This window comes from Acomys minous (genome assembly GCF_964271855.1).
Source record: "Acomys minous genome assembly, chromosome: 2".
In the NCBI taxonomy this organism is placed as follows: domain Eukaryota; kingdom Metazoa; phylum Chordata; class Mammalia; order Rodentia; family Muridae; genus Acomys; species Acomys minous.
In genome coordinates, this window is record NC_140484.1 from 53,008,745 (window position 1) to 53,030,033 (window position 21,289).

General features: G+C 53.5%; 3 protein-coding genes across 5 annotated transcripts; 2 read left to right on the forward strand and 1 right to left on the reverse strand.

The window, feature by feature from the left end:
- The first annotated feature begins 915 nt into the window (after nt 1-915).
- RAD9A (RAD9 checkpoint clamp component A) lies at nt 916-8,437 on the forward strand. The gene is made up of 11 exons (XM_084750393.1): nt 916-1,545; nt 1,629-1,699; nt 2,046-2,174; nt 2,727-2,841; nt 2,942-3,041; nt 5,917-6,026; nt 6,116-6,225; nt 6,300-6,364; nt 6,459-6,596; nt 7,314-7,515; nt 7,602-8,437. The coding sequence occupies exons 1-11, from the start codon at nt 1,512-1,514 to the stop codon at nt 7,695-7,697; spliced, it is 1,170 nt and encodes a 389-aa protein (XP_084606519.1). The 5' UTR covers nt 916-1,511; the 3' UTR covers nt 7,698-8,437.
- PPP1CA (protein phosphatase 1 catalytic subunit alpha) lies at nt 8,214-11,727 on the reverse strand. 2 transcript variants are annotated; one of them, XM_084750400.1, is made up of 7 exons: nt 11,568-11,727; nt 10,948-11,079; nt 10,584-10,814; nt 9,802-9,906; nt 9,001-9,224; nt 8,788-8,922; nt 8,214-8,654 (listed from the first exon to the last, which is right to left on the reverse strand). In XM_084750400.1, the coding sequence occupies exons 1-7, from the start codon at nt 11,620-11,622 to the stop codon at nt 8,544-8,546; spliced, it is 993 nt and encodes a 330-aa protein (XP_084606526.1). In that variant the 5' UTR covers nt 11,623-11,727; the 3' UTR covers nt 8,214-8,543. The 2 variants fall into 2 exon arrangements, with proteins under 2 accessions (XP_084606526.1, XP_084606527.1); XM_084750401.1 differs by having other exon boundaries at nt 8,726-8,922.
- Nucleotides 11,728-13,100: 1,373 nt separating this feature from the next.
- On the forward strand, nt 13,101-20,330 carry TBC1D10C (TBC1 domain family member 10C). Of its 2 annotated transcripts, none has more exons than XM_084750376.1 (9): nt 13,101-13,411; nt 14,255-14,354; nt 14,665-14,772; nt 14,857-14,963; nt 15,112-15,226; nt 15,870-15,935; nt 16,068-16,257; nt 19,114-19,268; nt 19,584-20,330. In XM_084750376.1, exons 1-9 carry the CDS (start codon nt 13,260-13,262, stop codon nt 19,929-19,931), a joined length of 1,341 nt encoding a protein of 446 aa, XP_084606502.1. In that variant the 5' UTR covers nt 13,101-13,259; the 3' UTR covers nt 19,932-20,330. The 2 variants fall into 2 exon arrangements, with proteins under 2 accessions (XP_084606502.1, XP_084606503.1); XM_084750377.1 differs by having other exon boundaries at nt 13,278-13,411; nt 15,116-15,226.
- The last annotated feature ends 959 nt before the right edge of the window (nt 20,331-21,289 follow it).

Consider the following 21,289-nt stretch of genomic DNA (forward strand, 5'->3'; position numbering starts at 1 on the left):
CTCCTCCGAGGAGGTTTTAAGAAAGGACAGGAGAGGCTGGAGAGATGGCTCAGTGATTAAGAGCACTGACTGCTCTTCCAGAGGTCCTGAGTTCAATTCCCAGCAACCACATGTGGCTCATCACAGCCATCTGTAATGGGATCTGATACCTTCTTCTGGCATTCGGGCACACGTGCTTTCATGTGCATACATAGATTTTTTTTTTCTTTCCTGAGACAGGGTTTCTGTGTAGCCTTGGCTGTCCTGGACTTGCTTTGTAGACCAGGCTGGCCTGGAACTCACAGTGATTCCCCCTGCCTCTGCCTCCTGAGTGCTGGGACACCACCACTCCTGGTTATAAATAGATCTTTTAGTAGCACTCAGGAGGCAGAGGCAGGAGGATCTCTTTGAGTTTGAGGCCAACCTGGTCTACAAAGTGAGTTCCAGAGCAGCCATGGCCACACAGAGAAACTCTTGTCTTGAACCCCCCAACAACAACAACAACAACAACAACAACAAAGGACAAAAAGCTGTAGAGGGAGAAGAGTCTAGGAAAACAAAGGAGCACTAGGTAACAAATACAGCCTACCCATTACCCACAGGGTCACAGGGGTCACAGGGCCAATGAGCAGGTGTTGCTGCAGGCTCTTCTTTCCACACTTGAGGGAGCTAACACCCAGGGCAGAGTGACCCCAGCTGACAACTCTCCATGCTTTCATACTGTCTGGGTAATTAGTAAAATGCACACAAACCATGTGTAGTGCTTAAAAGTATCTCCAGGGCTTTCCAGCTCATCGCTTCAGCAGGACAGCCCACCCACCCATTTGCCCCTACTCAGAGAGTGCCTCATCCCAGTATGCGTCTGCTGCTGCTGCTGCTCCTTCTGACAGGTCTAACTTTCTACCCTTTTCTGTCCCAGAACTTCTGTTCTTTCCGTGTATTTATGGAAATCAGTGAGGAATCCTGCAGCCAGAATGGACAGCCCCTTTCCTTTTCATGGCTCCTGAAGCAAGTTGCGCAAACTTTTCGGGGGAGCTGGTGGCTACTGCCATGACAGAGACCCCCAGCCCAAATTGATCCGCGGGCTATCTTGCTTTGACCCTGTAACCTCATCAGTTAGAGACGCTGGAAGATGTACTCCTTTTCACAGCTCCGGGTCCACAGCTCGATCCCTGGTGCAGGGACCTGACTCCTTGTAACTATGACCTTCCTCGCGTGAGCCAATTGGAGCTGCAGAGCTTTGCAGGGTGTGGAAGGCTGGGGTTGGGCTGGGAGACCCAGACCTGAATGACGTAGGCGCTCACCCTCACGAGTCACGTGCACAGACCACACCCCGGGAACTGACTAAATCACGTGACACCGGAGTTTAGGAACGTTTTTCTCACGTGACGGAGTTGCCCCTGGTGGACCAATAAGGATGCGGAGGCCGGGCTGGCGGGGAAAGGAACTTGAGGCTTCCGTAGTGGCTCCGGGGAGTCGGGTCCTGAGCGGCTCTGGTTGCTAGTTAGGTTCGAGTTCAATGCTGGTACGCCATGAAGTGCCTGATCACCGGCGGCAACGTGAAGGGTGAGTTTGGACCTGCCTGGCGGCGGGGAATGTGAGCAAGCCGGAGGCGTCCCCCTAACCACTTTCTGCTCTCCTCCCCACAGTGCTGGGCAAGGCTGTCCATTCGCTATCTCGAATCGGGGATGAGCTCTATCTGGAACCTTTGAAGGACGGGGTAAGAGCCTTGGATACCGGGGTGGGGAGCCTAGGCTTGCTCGGGCTTTCAAGATGATGGTGGACAGGTATTTGGGCGCAGTTTATATCCCTTGAGTTGTAGGGGTTGCCTGTGTGTACAGAGGGCACTTGCTTTCCCTAGAGCGCCTAGTGGCAGGCCATGTGGGGCTAACGTAGAGAAAAAGCAATCATGGCCGCGGAAAATTGGGAGGGCTATAAGCAGAAAGTCTTGCTACACGGAATGGGAAGGGAGTTTCAGTAATCGACGGAAGAGGATGGAAAAGCAGGCCACTGGAGTGGGTCTGCCATTGCCCCTGACTATGTCTTCCTTGCTTTTTGTGTCTCAGCTCTCCCTACGGACTGTGAACTCTTCCCGTTCTGCCTATGCCTGTTTCCTCTTTGCCCCACTCTTCTTCCAGCAGTACCAGGCGTCTTCCCCTGGTCAGGAGCTGCTGCGCTGTAAGATCCTGATGAAGGTACGGAGCATCTCCACAGCTGTGCCCCTGAGCTAGGGTACTCAGTAAATGCCTGGAGAATTAGCCTCATAGGGAAACGACTCCATGAAAATGCAGTGAGGTGAAGATATTTAGATTCTAGAGGAGTTACATGAGCTGCGGGGAGCGGGTGGGGGTGGGGGGCCGCTGGAGAGATGGCTCAGCGGTTAAGAGCACTGACTGCTCTTCCAGAGGTCATGAGTTCAATTCCCAGCAACCACATGCTGGCTCACAAGCATCTGTAATGTTATCTGATGCCCTCTTCTGGTCTGTAGGTGTACATAATAAATAAATACATCTTAGGAAAAAAAGAGCCGTGGGGAGGTTGGTAACGTTGAAGTTGGCCAAGAAAAGGTTAGCAGCCCTTCCCAGCAATGAGAACACCATGGACAAGGCCTGAAGTGTGCAGACATTCTGCATGTAGTGGGAACCCCTTTCGTAGCTTTGCTGGGCAAGTGATGGACCAGGCCCTACATGGGATGTAGAGCTGGTCCATGGAGGCATGGTGCCAGGCTTATGTCCTACCCTGCCCAGTCCTTCCTGTCCGTCTTCCGCTCTCTGGCTGTGGTGGAGAAGACTGTGGAAAAGTGCTGCATCTCCCTCAGTGGCAGTAACAGCCACCTGGTAATCCAGCTCCACTGCAAGTACGGTGAGCAAGCAGCCGGTCAGCCAAGAGCTTCCTCTATGGGAGTTGGGGGAAGGGAAGGGAAGACTGTCAAGTCCACTGAGACTTGTTTCCTCTTATCCAGGGGTCAAGAAGACACACAACCTCTCCTTCCAGGATTGTGAGTCCCTGCAGGCTGTCTTCAATCCAGCCTTGTGCCCCCACTTGCTCCGTACCCCATCACGGTAAGAACACCTGTTTCAAACTTAGCCAGAGTCTCTGTCTTCCACCTTTGGAGCTTTTTAATTTTTTAGTTTTTTATTTTATTTTGGTTTTTCGAGACAGGGTTTCTCTATGTGTAGCCTTGGCTATCCTGGACTCACTTTGTAGACCAGGCTGGCCTCGAACTCACAATGATCCGCATGCCTGTGTCTCCCAAGGGGCGTGTGCCACCACACCTGGCCTTTGGAGCTTTAAGTGTTGGTCTAGGAATGTACTATTTTTAACAGTCTGTGCTTGACATCCCAGCCATTCTTAGGTGCAGGTGTGAGTTTCTAGACTGTCTCAAAAAGGGTGTGTGCTGGGGATATAGTTCAGTAACATGTTTGATGTGCAAGCATGAAGGCCTGGTTTTGGGTCCCAGAACTCATATAAAAATGTGTGGTATCGGCTGGTCTGTGGTGGCGCACGACTGCAATCCAAGCACTTGGGAGGCAGAGGCAGGTGGATCACTGTGAGTTCGAGGCCAGCCTGCTCTACAAAATGAGTCCAGGACAGCCAAAGCTACACAGAGAAACCCTGTCTTGAAAAAACAAACAAAACAAAACAAAAGTGTGGTGTCCAGTTGTAGTTCTAGTCTTTGGGAAATACAAACAGGATTCCTAGGGCTCACAAGCCCAGGCCAGAGATCCTGTATCAAAAACCAAAACACAACCTCCCCCTCAAAACAAGGTTGACAGCACCTGAGAAGAACCACCACCTGAGAAAGTCTTCCGGCTTCCGCTCGTGTACTTCACACATAATATACATAAAAGCACCTTTCTCTGTATGCAGGGGTTTCCGTGTGAAGATCAGGCAGCCCAGTGCACATCTGGGCCCGTAGCTGGCTCTTAAAAAGCAGAGGCTGCTGCCCCTCCCCATTTGCACTGACTGGGGTCCTGCCTGCTCTATCCGAGGCCTGGCTTGGCTTTCTGCCACTCAGGCATGCTCTGATTGCTTTTGTAGAGATCACCTGTGACCTGTCTGCAGCTCTCTTGAATGACCTAACTAACCTTAAAGGCCTGTCCTTGACCCTGTGTTAGAATTCCAAAGCCCTCGAACCTGTTCATTCTTCTGGTAGTGTCCCTCTTACAGTGGCTCCTTCCTACCGCCAGGGCTCCTGGGCTCTGGGCCAAAGGGAGAAGCTGGACAAGGGAGATGAGTACAGGAGGGCTGCCCAGCCACAGTCACCATAGGAGGACGTGGGCTCTGTCAGAGGCTAAGGTCCCAGTGTGCAGTGGACTGTCCCCAGCCCGTGCTGGACACTGCTTTCACTCAAGTAGTCCAGGGTCCAGTTCATTCCTCAGAGACTGAACATCCCTTCAGGTCCCAATGTCGCCTCCCGAGGGTCTGTAACAGTGATGAGAGGGAAAGGCACTAGGTGCTGTTTGTTTTTGTTTTTTTGTTTTGTTTTGTTTTTTTCCTTTTCTCTAAACACTGGTAATAGAACCAAGGACCTTGTGCTTGCGAGGTCCTCTCCACCACTGAGCTAAGTTCCCAGTGCCAGCTGCTTTTCTCCTCACATACTTTGAAATACAGAAGTCACTAGGTGGCTCAGCAGGTACAGCTCCTGCTTTAAGCCTGACAGCCTGAATTGTCAGGTTTTAAATCCCCAGAACCTACATGGTGGAGGGAGAACGCCGACTTTTGTAGGTTGTTCTCTGATCTCCACGTGTGCACCAGGGTATCTGAGCTGCTCCTCCCTCCACAGAACACCCACACCCACACAAAATAATTTTTAAAATTTCAAATATAGATGCCAGGCACTTCCCACCACCACCCCGGTGCTAGGGATGGAACCCAAAGACTGCATTCTGTTGAACTATATTCCCAGCTCTCAAAGTTGTCTTGAGGCAAATCTAGGTGTTACTCTTCCGTAAACGTTCAGCAGTATGTATCCATAGAAGATGGGAGCCAAGCCAAGCCAGGTGATGGTGGCATACACACTTTTAATCCCAGCACTCGGGAGGCAAAGGCAGGTGGAACCCTGTGAGTTTGAGGCTAGCCTGGTCTACAATGCAGAGTTCAGGACAGCCAGGGCTACACTGAGAAACCTTGTCTCAAAAAAAACCAAAAAAAAAAACAAAAACAAAAACAAAAAAAAGATGGGAGCCAAGGCCTGGCAGAAGCAAATGGATCTCTGTGAGTTCAAGGGCAACCCAAGCTATATAGTGAGACTCTGTCTCAACATCCCCCCTCCACCGTCACCATTAGGATCTATTCCCACTTGCATTTGTGTGTGGGTACATAGTGTTGCTATTTTACACAAGTTATTGAGCTCCCCGGGATCAGTAGCTAGGCTGGATATGATAGTGCACATTTGTGACCTCAGCTCTTTAAGAGGGCAGGATTGCTGTGAGTTTGAGGTTAGCCAGGGCTACATGTAGACAACCTAATTTTTGTTGTTTTTTGTTTTGTTTTTGATACAAGGTTTCTTTGTGTAGCCTTGGCTGTCCTGAACTCCGCATTGTAGACCAGGCTGGCCTCAAACTCAGAGATCCACCTGCCTCTGCCTCCCAAGTGCTGGGATTAAAGGTGTGTGGCCCCTTGTCCGGCTTGGAGAATCTGTTTTAAAACAACCCCTACCCCATCCCCCAAAAAGCAGCTGGGACTAACAGTAATGTACTCCTACCCAGCTTTCCTTTTTGTCCCCTTCTGCATTAGAATAAACCAGGCCTTTTGCCCTGATAGTCAAGGGTTCCTGCATCCCATAGCAGATAGCCCTTTGTTCCTGTTCCTTCCCGTGTCGCCTGCCCATCCTCCTGCAGTGTCTGGGCAGTTAGGTGACATATCCTGCTTACATCGTCTGTCCTCAAGAGTGGGCAAAGCACTTCATGCACATCTGCTGTTTGCCTCTCACAGGGTTCTGGCAGAGGCCATTCTGTCCTTCCCCCCTGCGTTGACTGAGGTGACACTGGGCATCGGCCGTGGTCGACGGGTCATCCTGCGCAGCTATCAGGAGGAGGAGGCAGGTGAAGGAATTAGAGTTGCCTCAAGAGGGAACAGCTGGGGTAAAGCTAGGACTCAAGGACTTTTAACTCATCTTTTGCCTGCCCCATAGATAGCACTAGCAAAGCCATGGTGACTGAGACTAGCATTGGAGAGGAGGACTTCCAGCAGCTGAACGCCTCTGAGGGGACAGCTGTCACCTTCTGCCTTAAGGAATTTCGGGTGAGTTCACCACTGCCGTCACATGGACTCAGCCCAACACAGGCAGGCTCTCATGTCTGCTTCTTCCATCTCAGGGGCTCCTGAGCTTTGCAGAGTCAGCGAATTTGCCTCTTACCGTCCACTTTGATGTTCCAGGCAGGTAATTCCAGGGTTTTAGACTGGGGAGGAGATAGGGCTCTGGGATGCGTAGAGCAGAGCAGGGTAACCTAGCTCACCCCATCCTGTCTACCCAGGCCAGTCATCTTTACCATTGAGGATTCTCTGCTGGATGCCCACTTTGTCTTGGCCACACTCTTAGAGCAAGACCCATGTTCCCAGGACCTGTGCTCCCCAAAGCCCCACCAGCCTGTGCCTCAGAAGCAGGTTCGCAGGTAAAAGCCTCCAGGATCCAGCTCTCCCTCCATTTCTGCACACCTCAGGCTGAGCCTGCTACTTCCAGCTTCCGCACCTCCCCAATCCATACACTTCCTGTCAGGCCCGCCTCTCCAGGGCTTCCAGCCTCCATGGTCAGCTGTACTTCAACCCCTCCCATCCAGAGAGGCGTCCCCAAGGTCCTGCTGGCTTCCTTCTCTGGCTGAGGCCTCCCCTCTGAGCCTCCTCCCAGGCTAGGAGGGAAAGGGCTGCTGGGAGCCAGGGAGCTGCCTGGTGTAGGGGAAACAGGTGGCTGGAAGGGCAGGTGGGTTGGGAGGATGGGCTTAGTGTAGTGGGAGCAGAGGAAGTTTGGTCTGGCTCTCAGCCCAGCCTATCCCTGGGTTATGGTGTTCTCCAGCGCCTATCCCTTGGGAAGGTGAGGGATTGGGCCCCATGTGGCCCTGATCACAGGACTTGTTGCTTCCCTCCCCCAGCTGAGCTAAATTGGCCCCCAGGATGCCTCCCTTGGGCCCCTACCTGAACTCTGATCAAAGGGGTTCCAGTTCCACCCCCACCAGGAAGCTCCCACTTCACCCCTGCATCCTTTCCTCCCAGCCAAATCAGGAAGTAATAAAACCAAGAGCTCACCAGCAGTCTTGAGGCCTCAAACCCTCTAAAGTGGGGCTTCCTCTGTATCCCTCTTCCCTGTTCCTCCCTGATATTGTCTCTGCCTACAGCATACCCCACTTAGATGACTTTACCAACGATGACATCGACTGCTACATGGTTGCCATGGAAACCACCGTGGGCAGCGAGGGCTCCCGGGCACAGCCTTCTACTTCCCTCCCACCTATCCCCCAGCCCTCCCATGACCTTTGCTCCCCCTCCGAGGAGGAAGCTGAGCCCAGTACAGTGCCTGGGACTCCCCCACCCAAGAAGGTAGGAGCTGGAGGTTGGGATAGGAACCGTGGGGTGAGGAAGGATTCCACTTTCAGAGCTCACTGGGCTTTCTGTTTTCCTTCCAGTTTCGCTCACTTTTCTTTGGCTCCATCCTGGCTCCTGCACACTCCCCTCAGGGTACCAGCCCTGTGCTGGCTGAAGACAGTGATGGTGAAGGCTGAACTTGAGAAACTGAAGTCTGTGTCCAAAAGATCATGGACCAGAAGCAGGCGCCGCCACTGGCAGAGCTGAGCATGGGACATAGGCTATGCCTGCGGTAGGCCCTACCTGCCTGGCTGCTGCAGAGCTTCTTAGGCAACTAGGTTTGCTCTATGTTACTCCTGATTCAACCTGTATCTTATCTCTTTCTGGTGCCCAGCTGCCACCTGGCAGGGTCTTTACCTCTTACTTGCACAGAACCAGGCTCCCAGCATCTAGCCAAAGCTAAAAATACCTTCCTCGAGCTCACCTACTTTTTAAAAAAGAAAAGTCAGTGTTGATTACCCTCTGCCAATCATGAACTCCCTATCAAACCTCTGGGACCTTCTGTGGTTGGTAGGAACTATTTCCCTTGCTTTCCCCATTCTTGGGCTTTGGCTTGGAATCCTAACAGCCTCTGGACCGGACTCAGTCTGCCCTCCCCTGTGGCTCTGTACCAAAGGGCTGCTGGCTGGCATGAGGGAGACAGAGGCCATCGCGAGAATCCAGCTTTGACCTTTATTCAAGAGACCAGATGGGTTGCCCCAGGATCCGGCTGCCAGCCGTGCAAGGCTGGAGACCCACAGTCTGGCCTGCCATTGCCCTGAGCTGCAGCCTTGGCCCCAGGATCCTACCTGCAGCCACCACAGGTGCTGGTGGGAGAGAGCCTGGGGGATTAGATGCTGCTGTTGATTCATTAAAAAATAAAGGAAAAGACACTTAACGCAGTGTGTTCCCCATGGTGGGCGGGCCCAAGGGACCAGTGTGACCCATGGCAGCATGATTTCTGTCAAACAATCCATCTGGGGCAGAAGGGCAGCACACGGAGGCTATTTCTTAGCTTTGGCAGAGTTGCGGGGTGGGGTGATGGGACGGCCTCCAGGGTTCAGGCCGCTGAATTGCCCGTACTTCCCCTTATTCTTGTCAGCGGGCTTGAGGATCTGAAAGGAAACGCTGGTCAGGTCCCTGGTGCTGAGCCAGGTGGCCTGGCAGCCTCTTCCCCCACGCTCACCTGGAAGGAGCACATAAGGCTCTCATCCACGCTCACCATGGCAGCCCCTCCCCCACGCTCACCTGGAAGGAGCACATAAGGCTCTCATCCACGCTCATCATGGCACCAGCATTGTCAAACTCCCCGCAGTAGTTGGGAGCTGAGAAGAGTGTCACCAGCTGCCTCTTAGCAAAGAACTCATAGCCATCTTCTACAACCTGAGCGAGGACAAGAACTGTTGGCCCTACTAGTTAAACAGCTGCCACCCCCCAGCCTGCTCAGACCCAGCAACCCACCTGATGAGCCCTGCAGATGAGATCCAAATCATGCTTGTGCAGGAACTTGGCTACCACCTCAGCCCCAAAGGTAAAGGAGACACCACGGTCATTCTCGCCCCAGCCTTGAACATCCTTGTCAGGGTCAGACCACAGGAGGTCACACAGGAGGCCCTGGTCAGGTACATCGGTGGGCCGCATAATACGCCTAATCTGCTCCATGGACTGCAAGTCTGGAGACAGACCTGGGAGGAAGGGGGGTACCATTCCTTAAACCAAAAAGCAAGGACTCTCCAGAAGCTGGTGGGAGTCAGCCCCACCCTTCCCACCACACCGGGTTCCTCTGTTGGACTCCTGAAGTTCAGGCAGGTAGAACTCTTTTAAAATGCAAAGAGCGAGCTGGGCATGGCGCATGCCTTTAATCCCAGCATTGCGAGGCAGAAGCAAGCAGATCTCTGTGGGCTCAGGACCAGCCTGGTCTACAAAGAGAGTTCCAAGACAGTCAGGGATACAGAGAAACTTGTCTCGAAAAACAAAAAACAAAAAACAGAGAGAGAAAGAAAGAGGAAAAACAACAAAGTGCAAACAGCAGACCTCCATTGGGGAAGAGGAGTGAGTTGCCTACAGGATGCCAAGTGCCACAACAGGAAAGAGTGCAGCCAAACTGGGGTGTGGGTGACTTCCTACAATAAGTGACACCCGAAATGAAATTCAAGGAGAGCTATTCCAGGAAACTGGAAGAATTCTGTTAGCAACCTCCCAAGGCCCCTACCTGAGGATGTGGCCCACGAAGCCCGGCACTGGACTCGACGAGCAGCTTACCTCCGTGGCAGCAGAAGATCTTCTCGTCTACAATGGCTGCGATGGGCAGGCAGTTGAAGCAGTCAGTGAATGTTTTCCACAGTTTGATGTTGTAGCGTCTCTTGCCTACATAGGAGAAGGAAATGGCTCACAGGGAAGACCACCCAGCCCACAAAACCCTCAGTCTAGTTTTCTGTGGACTCCAAGTAACTGTATGGGTTACTCTGTAGGAGAAGGGAAGGCTAGGAAGGCTCAAGTCCTCTCCCTGCTCTTCCCTCATTTCCTTCCAGAATTCCAACACCTGGGTCCACAGGGACCCGAACTCCACTCTGGTCCAACCTTGATGGGAGGCCAAGCCAAAATCGGGTCTGGTTTATTTATTTATTTTTAGTTTTTCGAGACAGGGTTTCTCTGCGTAGCCTTGGCTGTCCTGGACTCACTTTGTAGACCAGGCTGGCCTCGAACTCACAGCGATCTGCCTGCCTCTGCCTCCCAAGTGCTGGGATTAAAGGTGTGCGCCACCATGCCTGGCGGGTCTGGTTTATCTATACAGGCACCCTAAATGCTTAGTACGGGATGTAATTGGGGGGAGAGGGGTCAGGCAAGACTGTAGAGGAAGCCTTAGCAAATGGGCAGCCCTCCACCCATTCACCAGGGCCCTCCTGAGTGCCATGGATGACAGCATGTTGGGGCCTTACAGGGCTCGTAGGACATCAGGGGTCTTTTGGCAGCAGAGCAATGTGAGGGGCCCTTGAGGAACAGGGATGTAGTTCTGGGCAACCAGCAACATCCAAACCACTCACATTCATCATAGAAGCCGTAGATGCGGTTGATGCTGGCACACTCGTGGTTCCCACGAAGCAGAAAGAAATTCTCAGGGTATTTGATCTTATAGGCCAGCAGCAGGCAGATGGTTTCCAAAGACTGCTTGCCCCGATCCACATAGTCCCCCAAGAAGAGGTAGTTGCTCTCCGGAGGGAAGCCACCGTACTCAAACAGCCGTAGAAGGTCATAGTACTGACCGTGGATGTCACCTGGGAACCAAAGGCTAGGTAGGTGCATGATCTAAACTTGGACCCAGGGAGCTAAGGGAGGAGAAAAACAGGTACCTTGGCAGGAGTAGGGAATATTTTCAGGAAGCTAAGGGGTTCTAAGCAAGGGGCTCACCACAGATCTTGAGAGGCGCCTCAAGCTCCAGAAGAATAGGCTGGCTCAGGAAAATCTCCCGGGATTTGAGGCACAGACCACGGATCTCGTTCTCTGTCAGCTGCACATTCTTTCCAGGCCGTGAGCCCTGCACTGGGTACGGAATGGGATTTTGGGACCCTGACCTCGGAGACCCGATGGAGGTAGGTGACATACCCCCCCAATACGGGCAACTGTTGTCAGGGAGCCTCCCCGAAACCTCTACATCAGGCCTCCGAGGGCAAGACCCGACCCCTCAGCCACTCCGGAGGCCCTCGAGTGAGAGAAAAGGCTGTGCTCAGGAGCCTGTCAACCGAAGCTTGCGTCCTCGTTCCTAGACCCCCTTCCCAGCTAGCTTCACAGGCTCTAACCCTGAGTCCAGGCCACCCGTGCGCCCCCGGCCCCAGAGCGCGCTCCAAAGCCCAGGCGCGCGGGGGCGCGGGGGCGAGGGAGAGAATGCCGTGGCCACGGGACACCACGGCCTGTCCCCGCCCAAGCGACGCTGGCCCCGGGGAGCGGCAGGCCCGCCCGCGCGCCACTTCCGGACGGCGAAGAGCCCGGGCTCCGGCTCGGCGCGCGCGCACCTTCCCTACCCTGCCCACCTTCCAGCAGGCGCCCGATGATGGAGTCCAGGTTGAGCTTCTCGCTGTCGGACATGGCGGCGCCGCCGCTCCGGCCCAGCAGCTCCGGGCCCTCTCCTGCCTCCCGCCCTCTTGCAGCCTCCTTCCGGCCTGGCTCTCCTTCCGCCCGCCCCAGCCCGCCCCCGGTTCTCCGCCCCGCCTCCTTGGCCTACCGCCCCGCCCCGCCGCGCCCGTAGTTCTCTGCTCTCTAGCGCCTCCGCTGGACGGGAAGCGCCGCAGCCGGGGAAGGCCTGGCTGGGGGTGGTGGGCGGAGTTTGGTAAGGCGGGGTTGGGTCGGCTCCGCCCTGGAGGAATCGGCCCGCTATGTTCAGAGGAGTTAGGACCGGAAGTACTGTAGAAATTGTTTTTCTCTCGCCAAATCTCTTCCCACCCGAGTAATAGGATTGTGATGTTAGCACGTTAGTCGCTGACTTCTCAAACACAGTAAAGAATTTCCTCCAAGTACAGGAAAAAACCCTAAGGCCCAGTGATACTGAGAAGTGGGCTCCAGACTTGCCAGAGCCTCACATTCCCATGCATTCCTGCTACTGAACTTTATGTTTTGATCCAGGTTGCCTTGGTGCCTGCTGTGTTAATTTCTTTCCCCTAAGTGATGTAATAGTATTGTACCGTGTTCATATTGTAAATTACTTTGTGGAGTACTTGGACTTGCCTAGTATGTGCAAAACCTTAGATAGATTCCATCCCTGGCTCTGGAAGGAAAGAAAAGAAAGAAAAGAAAAGAAAAGAAAAAAGGTATTTTTGTTTTATTTGGTTTGGTTTTTTTGTTTTTTTGAGACAGTGTCTCTCTGTGTAGCCTTGGCTGTCCTGGACTCGCTTTGTAGACCAGGCTGGCCTCAAACTCATAGCTATCCACCTGTCTCTGCCTCCTGAGTGCTGGGATTAAAGGCGTGCGCCACCATGCCTGGCTAAAAGGTATTATTTTAAACAGTAATACATTAAGGTAAGTATGATGTGTCATACACCTGTAATACCAGGGCCTAAATCCCAGCACTCATGATGCACACCTTTAATCCCAGCACTGAGGAGGCAGAGGCAGGTGGATCTCTTCGTGTTCGAGGCCAACTTGGTCTACAAAGCAAGTCCAGGACAGCCAGGAATACAAGGAATACAAGAGAAACCCTGTCTTGAAAAACAAAACAAAACAAACAAACAAACAAAAAACAAAAACAAAAAAAAGAAAGAAAGAAAACAGAAAAAAAAAAGCCGAAACATTAAAGCATAATTCTTGTTGGAGTCATGAATTGGGTTTTACATGCAAATAACCTCAAAGTGGCCTGTCATCTTCATCTTGGCAAGTCAGGGGCTCATCACACCTAGCATCCTGTGGATGGGAGGAGTTCGTGGCTGGGGCACTAGGGCAAGCAGGAAGAACCTCACAGAGGAAGGGGGGGGTGTCCCCCCACCAGGGAGGGGCCCCCAACAGGCTGCTGAAGCTGAGACTGAGGAGGAAGTGAGAGGAGGAGGAGAGGTACAGCGAGGAGGTGAGCTGGGCTGCTGGGGCTAGAGAGGCCAGGGCTGGAGCTGGGTCTCTGTGCGGAGACCTGGCCTTTGTGGTACCTCAGGGCTGAGGGCTGGTGACTGGAATCCCTTGGCTTCAGTCTGGCCACTCCTGTATGTCTTGCAGCCTGTGACACTGGGGTCTAGGGCACAATGGCCCAGGCCCTGGGGGAGGACCTGTTGCTGCCATCAGAACTACAGGATGATTCTAGCTCTCTAGGCTCCGACTCAGAGCTGAATGGGCCCAGTCCATATCGCCAGGCAGACCGCTATGGCTTCATTGGGGGTAACTCAGCAGATCTGGGGTAAGTAGGCGTGGGGAGGGGAGGTGGGAGGGTACAGAGACTGAGAGCTGTGTTCTGGAGCTAGGCCTGGCCTCAGGGAGCTCCCTGTAGGGACTAGCTCAGAACTCGTTCAGCCACTTCTCCGGTCCAGGATGGATTCTAAGGTGAGAATGGCCCTGGGGGGTGATGTCGCTGATGTCTCTTTCATCCTCTGAGGTCTTCATCCTCCCTGAAAGCTGCACATCCTTCCCCAAGAACCCCAGAGGGAAGTCTGTGGCTCTTTCATCTCCTTTTCAGGTTTTTGTTTTGTTGTTTTGTTTTTGAGACAAGGTTTCTCTGTGTAGCCCTGGCTGTCCTGGACTCGCTTTGTAGACCAGGCTGGCTTCGAACTCACAGCGATCCACCTGCCTCTGCCTCCTGAGTGCTGAGATTAAAGGTGTGTGCCACCATTCTCTTCAGGCGTACCGTCCGTTAAACTGATCCAGAGACAGGCAGAAACTTGACACAGCACACAGATCACAGCAGATCAGAAACAGAAGCCGATTCAAACTCAAGGCTTCTGGCTTCCAGTCCTAGGCACTGTCCACCCAGCTTCCTTATGAATTCTCTCTATTTCTGTTTTGGGGGACAGACAAACAGACCCCCCTCAATATATATGTCTGCATCCCTGCTCTCTCCTGCTTCTGTCCCTGTTGAAGCCACATTCCCCTCCGTTAACTGTGACAACCATTGGCAGCTTCTGGGCCACAGATTTCTTTCCAGGACTCCTCAGAGTGTCCCAGACCAGGAACTGGGGTTTCCCTGATAGGCTGCAATAGGAAGGCATGTGTTCCAAGGAATACTGTGTGTGCCCTGTGCTTCCAGGTCTGGTCAACCCCCTGCAGACCTCATCCGCCAGCGGGAGATGAAATGGGTAGAGATGACCTCACATTGGGAGAAGACCATGTCTCGAAAATACAAGAAGGTAAGGAAAGAGGGGTCTACATACACTGGTCCCCAAGCAGATCCCTCTGCTTGGATCTGAGCAGAAGTGGTGCACACCTTTAATCCCAGAACTCTGAAGTTAGAGGCAGGTGGATCTCTGTGAGTTGGAGATCAGCCTGGTCTACAGAGCAAGTTCCAGGACAGCCAAGGCTACACAGAGAAACCCAGTTGAAAGAGAGAAAGAAAGAAAGAAAGAAAAAAAGAAAGAGAGAAAGAAAGACCTGTGCTTGGGACCTGCCCTCAAGAGCAAGAGATGTTGACCTAACACGACACCTTGACCTCACCCACAGGTAAAGATACAGTGCAGAAAAGGCATCCCCTCGGCTCTGCGGGCCCGGTGTTGGCCCCTACTATGTGGGGCTCATATGTGTCAGAAGAGCAACCCTGGCACCTATCAGGTGAGAGGTTGACAGATCTTTACCTCCCTTCTTAGAGCTCCTTGCCACCCTGAGCCCTCACATCTGCTTTCCTACCACTCATAGGACCTGGCAGCGGCCCCTGGAGACCCGCAGTGGATGGAGACGATTGGCAGGGACTTGCACCGCCAGTTCCCTCTGCACGAAATGTTTGTGTCACCCCAGGGACATGGGTATGAGACCCAGGATACACAGTGACTCCTACTTTACTTTTTTTTTTTTTTTTTTTTTGGCTGAGAGAGGCTATAGCCTGGGCAGAGGCCACAGAGGGCAGGGCAGGGAGGCCTCGGAGGCTAGCCCTAATGAGATCTTCTGGCACAGGCAGCGGGGGCTGCTGCAGGTTCTCAAGGCCTACACCCTGTACCGGCCAGAGCAGGGATACTGCCAGGCTCAAGGCCCTGTAGCTGCTGTGCTGCTCATGCATCTGCCCCCGGAGGTGAGTGACCTTGACCCTGCTCTGAGATTCTCAATCCATCCCTAGTGACCTGTGCACCCGCCCCCCCCCCCATAATACTGAGCTCTTAGACCCCCTAACCTCCAACCCCAGGTACTCAGACCCCAGGCTCCTTTGTACCTTTACTTCAGAACCTGCTCTAGTGACCAAAGCCTCATGTCCGCCACTCTCAGTAACCTTTAGGTCTATCATCCTTGACTTCTGAACCTGGGACCTGGGAAATTTTCACTTTGACATTCTGACTATTGGTCCTGAATTCCGTACCATGTCCAGGCTTGCTGGGAGTACCCCTCACACCAGCTCCCCTATCTTATAGTTTGTGACACTGAGGCTCTAGAGCACCACGGCCTTGGCCCTGGGTGGAGACCCTGGGATATAAACTCTGAGGCACTGCCAGCTTTTGCTCCTAATTTATGGCCCTCAAATACAGACACACACCCCTGTCCTCCCACCCCACCCCCACCCAGGCCCTGTGATTTCCAACCCTTCACCCCCAGGATAGGACAGGCTCTGAGGAAGGTGCGAGTAGCATGAGTTCAGGTCCCTATGCCTGTTCCCTCCCCCTGCTCCCCCTCAGGGGACTCTTCCTTAATGAGCACTCACAGGTCTGTGCCCCTGCCCTCAGGAAGCCTTCTGGTGTTTGGTCCAGATCTGCGAGCTCTACCTCCCTGGCTACTATGGGCCTCACATGGTAAGAGGCTGGGTAGGGAGGAGGTGAAAATGGGAAGTGAGGACTTGGGGAATTGAGGGGTCGGAAGCCTGGGGTTTGAGAGTGGAGGCTTGCAGCACCGGCTAGCCAGACTGAAAAGGAGCCTGGCTGTAGGAGGCGGTGCTTCTAGATGCTGAAGTGTTCATGGCGCTCCTGCGGCGGCTGCTCCCACGAGTGTACAAGCACCTACAGCAGGTAGGCGTTGGGCCCCTGCTCTACCTGCCTGAGTGGTTCCTGTGCCTCTTCACCCGCTCGCTGCCCTTCCCCACAGTGCTGCGCATCTGGGATGCCTTCCTTAGTGAGGGTGAGTGGGGCCTGGGGGGCTAGCTCACGTGTCTAAATGTGTTGTGTTGTTGCTCCCACTCTCGGCCCTTTGGAGCCCTGTGTCACATAGACCCGAGTGTGTCCATGGAAAAAACAGCCCATCTCACTCAAACAATCCCAGAGTAATGAATGAGGGCCTCTACTTTGTCACAAGGACCGCTGTGGGAGGCTGAGAATGAGGAAAGGGAAGTCTCTGACTTGGGGGAGGGCAGGGGGGACTCTGTGTGCAGGAACCAGGTTGGTCGAAGCATGTGTTGTGATATGCGAGTGGTTCCGGGTGTGCAAGGTTGAGGTGTGGTCCACAGAAATAGGAGGTGCTCCTTCTCAGGGCCTTGAGCCCATGGCTCTTCCTGAGGGGCCCGGCAAAGCTGGCTCTGACAGCTAGCTTATGAAACTTTCATTGGTGGGTGTGGGGCTAGGAGGTGACAGTACCCAAATATCTGGAAGATATTTATAGACTGTCATAAGTGTCACGAAGAAAATAAATCAAGGGATGTGACAGAGTGTCAGGAGAGCAGCAGGAGGTGGTTGCTGTTTTTAAAGCCAGTTCTGGCTGCTCTATGGAGAAGGTAAACTGGAAGGCAAGCAGGTAGAGGACAGAGGCCAGGAAGGCCATCCCCCCACCCCCCCACCCCCCCCATCTCCCAACCCCCAGCAGGAAGACCAGGCCACAGCAACCCAGGTGACTCTTGGGAGGAAAGGCATAGAGAGGTAAGAGTAGCTGGGCGTGGTTGGCACATGCCTTGGGAGGCAGAGGCAGGGGGATTGCTGTGAGTTCAAGGCCAGCCTGGTCTACAAAGCGAGTCCAGGACAGTCAAGGCTACACAAAGAGATCCTATCTTGAAAAACCAAAAAAAAAAAAAGACCCGGTGCACTGCATAACACTGGACATGGTGGCACAGGCCTGTAATTACAGCACTTGGGAGTCAGAGGCAGGCAGATCTCTGAGTTCAAGGCCAGCCTGGTCTACAAACTGAGTTAGTTCCAAAGCAGCCAGGGCTACACACACACACACACACACACACACACACACACACACACACACCCTGTCTCGAAAAACAAGCAAGCAAACAAACAAAACAAAAAGAAAGAAAGACAATCATGTCACAAATACCCAAAGCACATGTCACTTCCTCTCTAGCCTCAGACCTCAAGAGGCCGATCACAGTGGGCCATCTGATCTTTGCTTGGGGAAAAGCACTGCACAGGCTCTGCTTAATAGCAATGATGACATTGTTGGTGGCAATCGTTCCTTTATAAGTCATAGTTGTCACTAGGGCTCCCTGGCACCCTAACTCCTCTTAGTGGTTCAGAAGAGGCTAGAAAAGGATTGTGAGGCCCTAGGACTAGGCAAGGGGTGTGTGTGTGTGTGTGTGTGTGTGTGTGTGTGTGTGTGTGTGTGTGTGTGTGTGTGCTAGTACTGTTTTTGGTTTAGGAAGAAAGGAAGTTCTGCCCAGAACCTTCCTAGAATCAGAAGGTGGCAGATTCAAGATGGAAAGGCCTCAATAGGCACCAACCCAACTACTCCTCGGAGAGACAGGAGGCTGAGGTCAGAGAAAGCGTGGCATAGATTGTTAGCAGCCCCTACCTCCTGGCTGGCTGCCCTGCCTGGGAGTGTCTGGCAAACTGAGCCTGGCTTGGCTCCTGCAAGGTTCTGTGCCCTCTAGGCATCATCTCAGCCTCCAGTTGAGACAGGAGGATTGCCGTGAGTTCAAGGCAAGGTTGGGTCACATAGTTCCAGGCCAGTGTGGCCTACAGACTGAGACTCTAACTCAAGAAAACAGAAAGCCAAGGTGGGCGTGGTGGCACACATGCCTTTAATTTCAGCACGCGGGAGGCAGGGGCAGGTGGATCTCTGTGAGTTTGAGGACAGCCTGGTCTACAAAGTAAGTCTAGGACAGCCAGAGCTGTTACCCAGAAGCCCTTTTTTGAAAAACCAAAAATAAATAAATAAATACACACACACACACACACACACACACACACACACACACACACACACACACGGCCAGGTTTTTGGGCTGATGAGCTGGCTCAGAGGGTAAGGGTGCTGTGGCCAAGCCTGATGACTTAAGTTTGATCTCCAGATCTCAGATGGTGAAAGAAAAGAACTGACTCCTACAGAAGGTTCTGTGACCTTCACACATGTGATGTGGCAGGCTTACAGTACACACACACACTAAGTAAATAGCCAGGTGTGGCACACACCTATAATCCCAATATCCAGGAGGCAGAGGCAGGAGAACTGCTGCAAGTTCAAGGCCAATCTTTGCTACATAATGAATTCCAGGTCAGCCTGCGCTACACAGTGAGACCCTGTCTCAACAACAACAACAACAACAACAACAACAAAAACAAGTAAACAAACAAACAAAAAACCTCTAAACTGGGCATGGTAGCACATGCCTTTAATCCAGGAATTTGGGGAGCAGAGGGTAGTGGATTGTTGTGAGTTGGAGGTCAACCTCAGCTACAAGGTAAAGTCCACTCATCCATCCAGAACCACAAAGTAAGACTGTCTAAAAAAACAAAACAAAACAAAACAAAAGCAAAACCCAAGCCACTTGTGGTGTCACATGCCTATAGCCCAGCCCTCTAAAGGAAGACAGGAGGCTCAAAATGTCAGGGTCATTCTTGGCTATGTAGACAGGCAGAGGCCTGGTTACATGAGACCCTGTCTCAAAAAAATAAACAAATTGCAATCTTTGGTCATTTTTCCAGGCCTGAGTTGGGTGAAGTGAGTGCGGTGAGGTCGAGGAGAATGAGGATTGACTCGGCTGAGGAACTGGAGGGGGCAGGCTGGTTTCCTGTGAGCGAGCTACTCTCTTCCCTGCAGGTGTCAAGGTACTGTTCCGTGTGGGGCTGACACTGATGCGCCTGGCACTGGGCACTGTGGAACAGCGCACAGCGTGCCCAGGGCTGCTGGAGACACTGGGCGCCCTGAGAGCCATCCCCCCCACCCAGCTGCAGGAAGAAGCCTTCATGTCCCAGGTGGGTATCTTTGCTCCAGTCTTCCGCGGTCTTGCCCATGCTGCACAGCTCAGAAAGCTGAACCTCGGTGAGAGCCGGGCTCAGTTCCTGTGCTCTGTGGAGCTGCGGAGGGTGTGAGAACCCCCAGGCCTCAGCTGTCTTTCTTCGGGTTGCCGGCAAAGCTATGTCTCAGCCCTCAGCCACTTCCTGGGGTTGTGTACTGCCTGCCCCGTGTGTGTGTGTGTGTGTGTGTGTGTGTGTGTGTGTGTAACCTCAAGGCTTCCTGCGCCCTGACAACCCAGTCCAGGCAAAGTCGGCGTTAACTGTTCCCCACAGGTGCACAGTGTAGCCCTCTCTGAGAGAGACCTGCAACGGGAAATTAGGATCCAGCTGCCCCAGCTGCCCAAGTCATCGTCTGGACCAGCCCCTCTGCCACATGCCCGGCTTCCTGGAGCCCAAGCCATCTTTGAGTCCCAGCAGCTGGCAGGGGTGCGAGGAGGCACCAAACCCGAGATACCCCGAATTGTGGTGCAGCCCCCAGAGGAGCCCCGGCCTCCGCGGCGCAAGCCACAGACCCGAGGCAAGACTTTCCATGGGCTCCTGACGAGGGCCCGGGGACCCCCGATTGAGGGTCCCTCCAAGTCCCAACGAGGCTCCATCTCTTTCCTGGACACCCGCTTCTGAGTGTTCATGCACTTAGTGCCACCGTATTTCAATCATCTGGACAGTGAATCCAGCCCCAGAAATGTGTCCTGCACTTTCCTGCTGGGCTGTGGGACTCCGCTGTTCCCAGCAAGGACCGCCTTGAAGAGCGGAGTATCTCCCCACTTGAAGGACTGTGTCAGGCACAGAGATAAAGGAAGGTCACTGCGTGGAGCTTGTGGGGAGCTGTCTGGTGCCTACCATTACCAGCATCAAAGCCAGCACTGAAGGAGTGTGGGGGTGAAGCTTCTGAATGGGTTATGGTACCCCCATGGGCTTCTTGCAGGCAAACCTCAAATAAAGGCTGACCAAGAAGATGCCTGATAAAGTTGGATTGAATATTCTTCCACTCTCCACCCTGGACCTATTGCCATGTTCCTTCCTGCCTTCATCCACCCTTCCTGTCCTAGCACCCTGTAGGGACACACCAAGGCTGCCCATTGGCTGCTGGGTAAGGTGTTTACAGGGGAAAGGAGCCAGTAGTAAGCCAGCTTGCCCCGGCCTCTGGGGTAAAAGTCAAGCTTCTCTGCCTGCCAGAGGAAGACTCCCCAGTGACAGCTGGGCCCAGAGGGGGTCTCCAGCCTCCCATTGCCTCCCCCAGATGTCTCAGGCCTCCCTTGGGTGGGGGACTCTAAGCCATGCTGGCTTCCCTAATCATGTTCCTGGTCCCATCTGTCAAAGAGAGCCAGACACGAACAAAGACCCAGTGTGCTCCGGACAAAGGAGAAAGGCCCTGATGGCCCTTGTTCTTCCCCAGGCCCTGGTGTACCCCCTTGGGCCCGCCACCATGGAAACCCTCTCCCACACTCACTAATTGCTCCTGTGGGTGCTTAAGGTGCCTGGGACGTGAGCCATTGTCAAGACAACAGGGCCGGTTCTGATGCTGCAGGCTTGCCTCCCTGGCTCCCTGGCTCCCTGGCTCCCTGGCTCCCTGGCTCCCTGGCTCCCTGGCTCCCTGGGTGGCTTCCCGGCATCTGAATGTTTGAGTGAGGCAGGCAGGGACTGAAGAGAAGGATTTGGAGGCCCCCTCTGCATGGGAAACTGTGCAGTGGCTGTGGTGGAGGCAACAGAAGGGAGACGGGGCAGAGGAAAGGTGAAGAGGGAGATGCTTGAGGAGAGAGGCACAGTGCTGTGTCAGAGAGAAACCACAACTCTCCTCCTACCCCAGACAAAGGAAGGGGCACATTTTATAAGACAATGGACTAAGGCCTGGTATTCTTCATGGCTCAGGAGTGGGTCGTTTTGTTTTTGTTTTTAATGAATTTCTCTCTTGTGTAAGACTCGGAACAGAGGTCAGTGCGTCCTTGGAAGTGTGATAGCACTACCCTGGCCATGATGAA